The sequence below is a fragment of the Andrena cerasifolii genome, chromosome 9 (genome assembly GCF_050908995.1).
Source record: "Andrena cerasifolii isolate SP2316 chromosome 9, iyAndCera1_principal, whole genome shotgun sequence".
Classification (NCBI taxonomy): domain Eukaryota; kingdom Metazoa; phylum Arthropoda; class Insecta; order Hymenoptera; family Andrenidae; genus Andrena; species Andrena cerasifolii.
This window is the reverse complement of record NC_135126.1, coordinates 15993135-16004788: the sequence shown is the minus strand read 5'-3', so window position 1 is coordinate 16004788 and position 11654 is coordinate 15993135. Positions and strand designations below refer to the sequence as shown.

Here is an 11654-nt window from a genome sequence, read left to right as displayed (position 1 = left end):
ATACCATCCAAGTACACGTTCCTACTGTAACAATGGGAGGTGACGCGTTCACCGTATCTCGTACACTTACCCGACCGACGAGACTCTCCGCGCTTCCGATCACCTCGAAGTTCGGCTTCCGGTCGGCGGGGCTTCCCGGGAGGCTGTGGGACAGGCGCTCTGCGCCGATGCTTCCGTTACTCTCCCCGGCCCAGGAAACTGACGAACGAGGAGAGCCGTCAAGGAATTAAGCTCGTCGCGCTACGCTCTGCCTCTAGTCTAAACGATCCCGGCAGCAGGCTCGTGCCACATCGAGCGTTGCGTGGATTAGTTATGCGTAAAGCGAATTCCGGCAGAACGCATGCTTCGAGCGACAGTGTCGTCATGCGATGCACACGCTTTTTACCCCGTCCACGTCTCTCTTCGTACATTCGTGCCGCGTTTGCGATCGTGCGACAAACAAAAGGTGGTTTCTGAGGTGCGATTGTGGGATGCGTGCGTGCGTGCGTGCGTGCGATAAATAACTCAACGGCTAGACAACAAAAAGGGTTGCGTACATTTGCGTCAAGCTAGTCGCACGTTTGCAGCGACCGAGTGCTCCAAGAGCCAAACCGAATCGTCCAAAAAGCGTGCACTGGTCCAATTCGATTCGATTCTTTTCTATTCTGTTCGCAAGCACTCGGTGTAAAAAAACGCACGACTACGTCGCATCGTGGTGGAGTGGTGGAGTGGTGGGTCTGGACGCAGCAAAGATTCTGGCGAATCCCCTGCAGTGACTCACGCGAGGTTTCGTGGAGGGTCGATGCACGCCTTTGCGCTTGACATTTTTACCGAATCACTTGTGCGCCTGAGAAGTGGATGTATTGGTATATAAATGGTGCGAAGCTGGTGGACGAAAGGCGTGGATCGACCGGAGGACGAAGCATTGGTCGAGGGTTAGTCACCTCTGCCATGGTAAGAGGCCCGATGCGACTGACAGGAGGAGCAGACGCGGCAGGGGCGCGAGTCGACGTCGGCGAGGAAGCTGGCGACGGCGATCGCCTGGGTCTGGGCGAGCTTCAGGCCGTTGGCGACGGTTCGCGCGACGCTGGTGCCGGTGCCGGTTCCGGTTCCGGTTCCGGTACCGGTTCCGGTGCCGATGGCAGTGCTGGTGCTGGTGCCGTTGCCGGGGTCGGGGCCGGGGCCGGTGCTCGCGGAGGTGGTCGAGCTACTCGACTGGCATCCGCTGCTCGCATCGCGCTTCCTGAAGCTCGGTACCGCCGAATTGCCCGCCAGCGGCTCGCGGCGACTGCGAGCACGTGACCGAGACGCCACCGGGAACTCTTGCCCCGTGGATCCTCCTCGGCTTCTGACCTTCTCGGAGCTGCTCCAACCGCTAGACCCTCCGGAATCTCCGGTACCACCGGACCCGCTGAACTCGCTGCCCGCCGACGATTCCACATCCTCGCGATCTACGGCTGCCGTTTATCCACGCGATACCGCGCGTTAGCACTCGTGCGCTCATTTATCGTACCTTCGAACCTATCTCGCCTCTGTGGTCGCGTGACTCTTGCGGAAATCTCCTGGTTATTCCCGAAGGAGATTGTCTACTGCTCTGGTCATTTGGTTAACGACGCGAATCGATAAACGGGAGGCGAGATAACTCTTTGACGCGAAATCAGATCGAAAGAGATAGAAAGAGAAACGGAAGAAGAAGAAGAGTAGAGAAGTAGAGAGAAAGAGAGAAAGAGAGAAAGAGAGAAAGTGTTGATCGTACCGTGATTACTCCAGACGGCACAATCGACGCAGCAGCCCCGTGTCGGGTAGGAATAGTAACAGCGCGCCCCGTTGGAGGATGAGCCGGGGCTCGGGCTGGTCGTGGCGGTGGACGTGTTCGTGCTCGACGTGCTCGTGCACGTGGCGATCGACGGCGTGCCGCTGCCGGACTTGCTGGACGATTGTTGCGCGGGGTGCGGGGTGCCTGTGCTCGGGGCATTGGAGGGGGGTGGGTGGTTCCTTCGGGGTGGTGGCGTCGGCGGGGTCAGCTGCTGCTCGATTCCGTCCTGAAGACTGCTTTGAGCAATCGCGGCGACGTCGACGCGCGCGCGCGCGTGTCACGAGTACGCACAGGAAACGGGCAAAAACCACTCTCTTAGTTTGTTAGCGGACCACCACACAGGTGCAAACCCTCGCCCGCACGGCCGCACGGCCGCACGGCCGCCTGCCCGCCCGCGTCCTCGAGAACCTCGTGCGCCACTGATTCGCTCACAACCAGTGCGATCAGTCGCTGCGCCGAGGCGCTCGACGATGTCGCGGAGTTGAGAAGCGCCCGAGTCAGCCAGAGATCGTACCCGCGCCGCGGTACGATGTCGAGGACCAAGAAAAACCTCATGCAGTAATCTACGCGTTCTTATTCTCATTGTCAGTACGCGTCACCTCGCGAGTTCCTCGTCGGTTCTCAACTATCTTCACCAACTATCACGCTTCGTATCGCCGAGAGCGTCCCCTCCCCTCCCGCGGGACACCCTCGGCCGAGCAAACTCGACGAGATCGTCGAGGTCCGGTGATTAGTGGTTAACGCATGCAAGCGCCGCAAGCGAAAAATGCTATTCGATCAAATAAAAGCAAACTATTCAAATCCCATAGCCCTAACTTGTCTTACCATATTCGCTATTCGGATGAAGGTAGTTACCGCTACCTGGACCACTGAAACGTACGACAGTAAACAGAAGGCCGTGGAATCATGTGAGATATCGCGAAGATTCACGCGAGAATCGGATTCTTTATCTCTTTTGCTGGCAAGAAATTTACCTGGCACATTTCTACTTTATACGCGTTCACCTAAACGCTCATAACGGGACTGGTTCTAAAGATATAGCACGTGATCTTACAAACGCGAGTACCACCGAGACGGATACTGGCGGCAGCCAGAACAATTGATAAAACTCTCTCTACTTACTCGACCACCTTGTAAGAGGGGTGGTAGGGTTGCTGTTGAACGGGATTCCCGAACATGGCCAACGGTCTTAGAGGAATGTTCTCCTCTATGCCTGTCAGCTTTTGATCCATTCCCATTTGGTTCATCGCGCTGTCGCTCAGACCACTAGACACATTCGGAACGTTTACCATGAAACTTCGATATTAAACACCTTCGATAGACTATCGTTGCCAGAAACACAAAACTAACCCGGCTACGTTTGGCACAACTTGATGAGACCTCGCGGTAATTTGATTCGGTGCGTCAGGCCCGCCCGCTCTGTGCAATGAGGAGTACGGCAGGAAGTCTATGGAATTCGTCGGGGAAGCCTGGCAAACGTAACAGATAAGATAATTATATCGTCGACAACTCCTTCAACCTTCTCAACAATTACATTCGCGAAAAGACGATTACCTTGGTCGTGGAGTTTACTTTGAGCGACCTCGCCCTATTGAAACCGTGGTGTCCCTTCCTCATACTCGACCAGACGCTGCCGAAGAGAGAATGGTTCCTCTGCGAAACGAAAAGGTGACAAGATTAATCGTAGCTTCGTTAATACCGCGAGACTTTGTAAATGTGCTACGATACCCTGTGCATGGGTTCTGGATCGTCGAGAAGTTCCTCCAAGTTCCCAGAAATGGCTCTCTTTAACTCGGGGCCCGCTTCGTGCAGAGTCCTCAAACCAGCCTGCATAAAATCACCATAATTAGCGAGCCGATTGTGAAACGTAGGTACTCTCTGCATCTAGGAAACGTTACCTGTAGGGTGACCGTGTTGTGACAGTCCTTGTCGCCGTCCTTCATTTCCTGCTCCTTGCGTTTCTTAAACCTTCGAAAGTAGTCCTGGATCAGGAAGGTCGCGTAAAACTTTCCCACGGTTACCTCGTCGTCGACTGGAAAGATCTTTTCGTTAGAGACACTTCCTCGAAAGGAACGCGGGGGATAAGCGATCGAAGGGAATACCTCCGGGTGGCGGGACCACTTGATCCAGGAGCTTCGGGCTGGTTCTCTTCCATATCTTCTGGATAACCTTTCTAAGCTCGTCGTTAGCTACGTCGATGTTCCCCTCGGTTTTGATTCGTAGCGAGGTCCTCACCACGGCGAACAACGTCGCGTTGAACAACACCGTGCCGTCGCTGTTCAACGGCATGTTCATCGAGACCAGCCTCTGAAGATGCGTGCAGTTAAAGCGAAGGGAACAGAGGAACGGTACACCGTGTCACTGAGATACTAACTTTACACGCGACTCGATGGGGACAGAGTTTACCGAATCCCAATGGCGGCGATATCTTCCTGAGAAGAGTCACCACGTCCAGGTGCTTGATGCGACCCTTGGCGTCGGGATCGTACTCGGACCAGAGACGAATGAACTCGTCCAAATGGTGGGGACCCAGGATCGACCAATCCCTCGTCAAGTAATCGAAATTGTCCATGATCACAGCGACGAAAAGATTGATGATCTGATAGAAACAGGGGTAGATACGTGAGTTCTGGGAGATAATATAGGGAACGAGATAATATTACGTCGACTTCTGAGCCACTTACGAGGAAGGAGCATAAAACGTAGAAAGATATAAAGTAGGGAAATGCAATGTCGGACCCACAGCCATTTGGATTGTTGACTTCGTCGCTGTGCGGATCGCACTTCACTACACCCGGTTGTACCGAACAGTCCATCATGATTTCTTGCCAAGCCTCGCCTGCGTCGACAGCAATGAATATAATGGGAGGTTGGAAAATTGATGGATCGCTCGCGAAACGTACCTGTAGCCGATCTGAATAGCACCAGCACCGCTTGTGGAAACGATTGAAAGTTATTGTTCCTGTTTATCGATGTGTCGTCGTCGATCGCGATTTTTCCAAACACCTAGAGTAGAAACGAGCCTCTTTCGTTTAGGAATCTTCATCTACGCTTGTACTTGTCTTTCGTAGTCGATCGATCGCTTACCTGCATACCTATCACGGCGTAAATAAAAAACAGCATTATAATAAGTAGAGCTACGTAGGGCAGAGCCTGGAAGGATTTAATGAAAGTCCAGAGAAGCGTCCTGATGCCTTCCCCCCTGCTCAGCAGCTTCACCAATCGCATCACTCGGAACAGCCGGAAGAAGTTAATGGAAATGATGGTCGAGCCCGGCTGAAAGTTTTAGTTGAACGTGAAATCGCGTTCCCTCGTTGCCCCTGTTATTTGTAACGATGGAGTTTGCTCCATCTATCGAGAAATAGAACTCACGTTCACTTCCGAGTAAACGATGTCGATGAAACTTCCGAGGACGATAATGAAGTCGAAGACGTTCCAAGCGTCGCCGAAGTAATTCTGCGGGCAATCGAACGCATTTCATCTCGACAGAGCCAACGAAATAAATACCACCCACTGCTCCCTTTCCTTTTCCGAAATAAAACGGTACCTTAAACCGAAACGCAGCAAGCTTGAAGATGAACTCCAGGGCAAACACCACGGTGAAGATCATGTTGAGGACATCCAACGCCTCCGTGTAGACCTCTGGTTGCCGATAGAATTTCATCGCTAACGTGACAGTGTTGATCATGATCAGAGTGAAGATGGTGTACTCGAACGGCTGAGAGGTGACGAACCACCAGACTTTGTACTGTATTCGATGCTTCGGTATGTATCGCCGCACTGGTTTCGCCTTCAACGCGAACTCGATGCAGTTTCGCTGCGAAATAATCATTTGAACGGGAGGAGCATAGAATGCACGAGTGGCCACGAATGCTGGAACGTTGGACGGAGAGAGCCGAGTCGCTCCACTCACCTGATTCTTGTCGAGCTCGCAGTGTTTGTACTCTTGTTCACCCTCGTTCTGGAAAGTGACAATAACGAAACCAACGAAGATGTTCACCATGAAGAATGCTATGATAATGATGTAAATGATGTAGTACGCGGCCACTATCGGTCGAAAATTATGAATTGGTCCATGATCCTCCTTGTTGGAGTCGATCGACACGTCTAGCAATCTGTTGGGAGAGAAAACGCTAAGCGATGCACACCGACCGCCCGATAGTTTCTTCTTTAAAAGCAAAGCCATCCTTCGATCCAACTAAGGGAAGAATACGGGTTTACTTACGACGGCCAGCCCTCGAACGTGGACACGGTGAAGAGCGTGAGCATCGCCTTCGCCACGTCGTCGAAGTGGAAACGGTTCTGGTGCCAGTTTCTCTCCTTCATCACCGGCTTATTGATGTTACCGTCCTCGAACTCTAGGTACGTACCCCTGAAAGCAGCAGCAGTTATATCTCCTACTGTTCCACTCGCGGGTATCGTTATCGTCGTCATCGTTGCAATTTTTGCAGCGTAGAAAAAAGAGTAAAAACGACGACAACGACGAACGATACTCCGTACTCGTATCAAAGGCACAACTTACTGGCACTCGTCCTTCGTCATTTTCGATGCATCGGAACAACAGAAAAATTTCCCCTAAATAACACAAGAAACCCATTAGCGTGGAGCAGGCAGATCGCTTGGAGATCGAAGCGAGACTTCGCGCAACGAAAAAGCCACCGGACGCACCGATACTCTTCGTATCCGATTTAACGATCTGTGTGGGTTCGCGGTGCTAGGGTGTTTTCAAAGAAACTGGGCGCGAAGAGAATCGGTGGCGTTGGTCGACAGGAACGAAAACAGCATATCGTTAATTGGCCATTCCCTTGCTAGAGCAAAGTGAGTAGCAGCGAGCGGTCGAGCAAAGTAAAGGAAAGATGAAAGAAATAAAACTTGAAAAGTGAGAGAGAGAAAGAAACCATTCCGTTTAGCGTGCACATATACGATACATATAGGTAAATATGTACAGAGTAGCCGCCGCGCCGCTGTCCGGCTTGGCCTACGCCCTATGATCCCTACGTCGATCTCGCGAGTTCCATTCTGATTTACTATTTATCGCGCAAGAATTATCTCCGGCTCGGAACTTTCCTCGTTAGACCACGAACGCGCCAACTTTTTCGCCAGGAAGGCATCGCGTATAGGGGAGTTCTAGTCGCGAGCAAGTTCGTCCGCGATTTGTTCGCTCGAATGGAAAACGAAGTTGGAAAGGCGCCATCGGGCTCCTCCAATTTGAAATTTCGTCCGAGATACCTTCTCCGTTTCATTGCCGTTTCTCGTTGATGGCCTTCGAGCCGAAGCTCTCGACAAGACGCGACCGATAAGGCCGCCATTGCGCAGGGTGCTCCCGAAACGTTTGATCATCGATTATTTCCTAGACGGAACCTGGTCAACCTGGTGGACGGAACACCCTTCGGTCCATAATTGCTCGCAAGTGAAAAAGCACAGGCGTTCCGAATCGTCGCTCTTTTCTCTAAAAATTTAGGAAATTCTTGGAATAAACAGATCTCGATCAAGGGAGCGTATTACAGAGCGACGATCCCTCTGGGATGTCCCTAAACAAACGTTTCCTCTACGTCGACGTGCACCGCGATCTTCCGCGAAGGTACAGTTGATGGAACGAGGAAGCTTTGCGATACGATTTCCTCGATCTCTCGTACAGATTTGGGAACCAACACCGAGCGTAGCGTGGGCTTCCTGGGTGGGTCAAGGATGCTTGATATCTGGTTTCGTTAGTAGCCGGAACAACGTTCCCGGTTAGCGGAAATGCAACCTGCGAACGGGAAGATAGGAAACGAGCATCGTGCGCCTCTCGTCCTGTTCGTGTCAACCGTAACCACGAGATTCGTTCCTCGAACCTTTCAAACTCCAAAGCCGCATTTTACTCCCACCCACGTATGCGACGACACTTGTGGATGTTCCGTTCTACGCTAGCGTGAGCTATGCAGTATGCAGGCGTCTAAGGGTCCACGCGTAAATGAAACACTTGGAAGGTACTCTAACCGTCTGCGTCTACGAGTATGTACACGTTCTACGTTTGGATGGTTCTCTACTCTGAATCTCGTTCCGTGGCACCTCTCGACACTTGGCAAGACGAGTCTTTCCTCGACAACTTCAAACGAGGATCCTCGCGGCTGTAATTCGCGCGGAAAACGATCACACAGCTTCCAATAACGCTGGAACGTACCATAATGGATCAGGTAAATGGCCAGACCGGTCCCAATTACATAGCGTAAGCCGTAAGGGTACCTAGATAAATTTGAGGATCACGAGCGTATGAAATTACCAAAGCTGAGAACGCACAGAGCTTGCCACCCTCTCTGGTGATGAAATCGATCGAGGGGCCGCACTGTTTCAATTGAATGTGTATCGACCAGAGAGGAAACAGGACCAGCTACTTAAATTGGTGTTGCTGCGTGAGCAACGGTGGCTCGTGGTTGGGTGTACGCGCACGACGATCATGCACTACGTTTAAAGCTTCATTCTCATATACACAGCGAAAGTAGCATGCCTATCTGTTAAACGTGTCTTTCTCTATCTGGAGTCGGATGTCTATGAAGCATTCGTTAAGTCGTGTGGCGAGTCGTGTACAGCTCCGTTACGGACGAGCCTAGTGGTTCTCGCCCCCGCCTGGTTCTCTTGGTGAAGCGTTAAAATCGTCGGCTGCGTGTTACCGTGCTCGAGGGTGTTATCGTGAACGCAGAGGCTCTCCGCAAAGGGTAATATTGGCAGCGACCGCGTATCCTCCACCGGGTTAATCGATCAGCGTCCCAGTTTCATGCTCCACGATAACGTATTATCGGCTCGCGCGTATCGCACCGATCAATGGGCGCGCGACAACAAGCTTGACTCGCTTGACTCGCTAGAGTTTGTCAGAGGGTTGCTTCTACTCCGTGATCTACGGGTGCTTCGTTGCCGATATTCCCCTCTGTAGAGCCGAAGAAGGTTCGAGAAAGACTAGCGGGATCGACGGAAAGTTCAGGTGGTGTTGCGATCGGTCAGCGTGCAGCGTTTCGTGAAATACGGGGTGGAGGGATCCGAGGGCGAGATGAATATAATCAGGGCTGAATTAAGACCCCTAGAGGCTCTAAGGCCTAACGGGTGATCACTCTGACGCGATATACAATTTCTTAGGTATCAAATTGTTTGACTAAAAAGTGTTTCTAATAAAAGTTAGATTTTAAGCACGTGGTTATTTTGCTTATTGGTTAATCCAGCACTGAATGTAATATTCAAGGACTGGTCGATCCTTTCGATGAAAGATCATTTCCTCGGACGTCTTCCAGCACCCCGTATCTCGCGAGGGAGTTTCAAGTTTCCGGTCCGCGGACGCGCCTCTAAAGCTTGCAATTGTACTTAACGCGAGACCGTTCGTCTGCCTGGCGTGGATTACGAAGAACAACGACGAAGAAACAAAAACGAGAGAGAAGGTGAAAGAAGGAAACGAGAACAAAAATGAACAGAAGAGAGTGAGAGAGAGAGAGAGAGAGAAGGGGGGAGATAGATGGAGAGATAGAATGAATGAAAAAAAAAGAGAGAAAGAAAGAAAAAACGAAACCAGAAACAGGTAGACAGAAGAAGTAGAAGTAGAAGAGTAGAAGTTGACGTAGGTGGCTTGCTTAGTTTAAAGTTTCTAAGTGTTGGTGGTTGGCTTTACCTTAAACAGCTGTACCCCGATAACAGCGAACATGAACTGTAGGAGATAGGTGACCAACATAATGTTGCCGATCGTTTTAATGGCGACAATCACACACTTCACTACGTACTTTTTACGTAGTTGGTATCAGGGCAGGTGAGCAGGGCGAGCGAGCACAGCGGGGAACACGGGATCGTGAGACAGACAGACAGAAAGAGAAAACAAAAAAAATATAAAGTAGCATTAATCGAGGGGTCGGCTAGTATTGCTCGTGGAGCTGGGCTTGGTTTCTTAAAGGGCTGGCGCTATATGGCTAGGGCTAGGGGCAGGGGAATTCGGGAAGCTAGCTTAAGTGTACTCGTTATCGATGCACATTGCGCAATGTACAATTCCGCGTGTCGATTCGTCGCGTCGTTTGACGGCCCTTTCTTTCCCTTCCTTTCATAGCAGCGCCTCTGAAACGCCATTGTCCCTCTATTTACGAGCATGTATGCAGTCTGTTCGTGCCGTCTAGCGTCTGCTTGGCCACAGAAAACGCATTTCTCTTTTTCACTCTGGTCGCATCCACTTCCTTCTTGCTCTTTCCTTTCCGTTTGCCTTTCCGTGCAACGCGAATCTCTTTCCTCGCTGCGTGTTTAAATCGTTAAACTAAGCCCTCGCCATCCATCCAACCCACCAGTGCTCGATGTTTTTTCACGGCAATGCACCTATGGGGCCTCGGACCAGATATGTACGCGTTTCCTCGTCGGAACTAATCCACGAAACTTTCGATCTTGGTCGTCCCGCTTCGTCGTTGGACCGAGACGCTTCCGTCGCGTCATCTTTTAAAGAGATTAGTAGAAATTGTCTACCGCAAAGTATCCTTCTCCGGGATACACGGCAAACATCGTCAAGATTCATAGGCACTTATCGTCCTTGGAACGATATTCCACGACACTAACGACACGATGCATTTTCACCCTCTAGCACTCTCTCGAACTCGAACCAGGCACTCGATTCGTACAAAGTTCCTCGAGCTTCTTGAACGACTTGCACAACTTGCGCGACTTGCACCCAAGGACGCGCCTTGCACTCGTCTCTCGACCGCTACATCAGTCGACTAATGCTGACATAAAAAAAACAACTAGCCTAATCGGCCTACGGTCTCGGGGCGAGTCAAAGTGCAAAGAGTTGAAAGGAAGGTGCATCCTTGGAGCTCTAACGATCACATCAAAGTAAAAAAAAAAACGAGTACCTTTGCTTCTCATTGAACAGCTCATTGGCTGTCGTAGAACGTGTAGTAGCGAACGATCGATACTCGTGAAACTACTACTTGTCTCTGGCTAACAATAAGACTAATTAGATGCAACGACGAGCGATCGCGTGGAAAGTAAACTACACTACGAATCGTCTAAGTTGCACTCTAACTCCGTTCGATCGTCGAACTTTGCTTCTCGCTCTGCTTTCCTCAGTTTGCTGCTTGATTCGGAAGAAAAACAAAGAGCACCAAGGAAACTTTGGAAACTTTGGTCGTTTAAAGTCTAGATTGTTTAGAGTCTAGACATTCTAAACTGTAGGCATCCAAGTTTCTGGGCGGCGCTCGGGGAGGAAATAACGGATCGAAGGGGATCAGCGCGCTTAAAGTGAACTGTACGAGTTCCGTCGTAACGCGGGCTAAACCTAAACGCACTGGACGAGCAGGTAAACGAGTCTACAGGGAAACGCGCGATTATAAAGGAACTTTTTCATTTTGTTTATTCTGTTTCCGATCGTTGTTCAGGCCGAGGTAAAATGCCCTGCGAGTAGACCGGATAGTCCAGAAGACAAATGGCGCGGCGAAGGAACATCGGGGGACTTTCTTCCCTCTCTTCTACACTCTTTCTCGAATCCTTTCCTTTCCTTTCTCTCGTGTTAATATAGCGAACACACCACTGTAACGCTCAGCCGGCACAAGCATGCAATTGTCAAACACTCCTCTACTGTCGGTTTTAAGTGTTTCAATCGCGAAGCCCGCATGAGCTTTTCTGATCGTGTCTGTGTCCGTGTCCGTGTCCGTGTCCGTGTCCGTGTCGATGTCTGTTTGGATCGCGGGCACAGGCTGGATCATCTGTTGCCGTCCGAAATGTCTCGCCCGCTCGTAACGAGTCAACAACTCTCGTTTACTTAACAGTACTTAATCGTGAGAGATCTCGAGCACCCTTTCCGCGCACCCCAATTTCGTTCGAGACATCCCGTTCGACTATGGTCACCGTCCCATCTCGCGTACAC

At 51.0% G+C, this 11654-nt stretch overlaps 1 protein-coding gene across 5 annotated transcripts in view; it reads right to left on the bottom strand.

Annotated features, from left to right (window-relative positions):
- Nucleotides 1–11654, bottom strand: part of Ca-alpha1d (Ca[2+]-channel protein alpha[[1]] subunit D) — a 41720-nt gene that overhangs the window by 4767 nt on the left and 25299 nt on the right. For 2 of the 5 annotated variants that reach the window (XM_076819531.1, XM_076819533.1), the window contains 19 exons: nucleotides 9429–9536; nucleotides 6318–6370; nucleotides 6021–6167; nucleotides 5709–5910; nucleotides 5343–5612; nucleotides 5168–5251; nucleotides 4883–5071; nucleotides 4699–4801; nucleotides 4480–4634; nucleotides 4170–4394; nucleotides 3898–4102; nucleotides 3694–3827; nucleotides 3524–3622; nucleotides 3350–3448; nucleotides 3146–3264; nucleotides 2918–3061; nucleotides 1736–2031; nucleotides 924–1436; nucleotides 71–198 (listed from right to left, as the gene is read on the bottom strand). In XM_076819531.1, the coding sequence (XP_076675646.1) occupies nucleotides 71–198; nucleotides 924–1436; nucleotides 1736–2031; nucleotides 2918–3061; nucleotides 3146–3264; nucleotides 3350–3448; nucleotides 3524–3622; nucleotides 3694–3827; nucleotides 3898–4102; nucleotides 4170–4394; nucleotides 4480–4634; nucleotides 4699–4801; nucleotides 4883–5071; nucleotides 5168–5251; nucleotides 5343–5612; nucleotides 5709–5910; nucleotides 6021–6167; nucleotides 6318–6370; nucleotides 9429–9536 (3273 nt within the window). Of the gene's footprint in view, nucleotides 1–70; nucleotides 199–923; nucleotides 1437–1735; nucleotides 2032–2620; nucleotides 2665–2917; nucleotides 3062–3145; nucleotides 3265–3349; nucleotides 3449–3523; nucleotides 3623–3693; nucleotides 3828–3897; nucleotides 4103–4169; nucleotides 4395–4479; nucleotides 4635–4698; nucleotides 4802–4882; nucleotides 5072–5167; nucleotides 5252–5342; nucleotides 5613–5708; nucleotides 5911–6020; nucleotides 6168–6317; nucleotides 6371–9428; nucleotides 9537–11654 lie in introns of all 5 variants that reach the window. The other 3 variants (XM_076819532.1, XM_076819534.1, XM_076819535.1) reach the window with 3 other exon arrangements.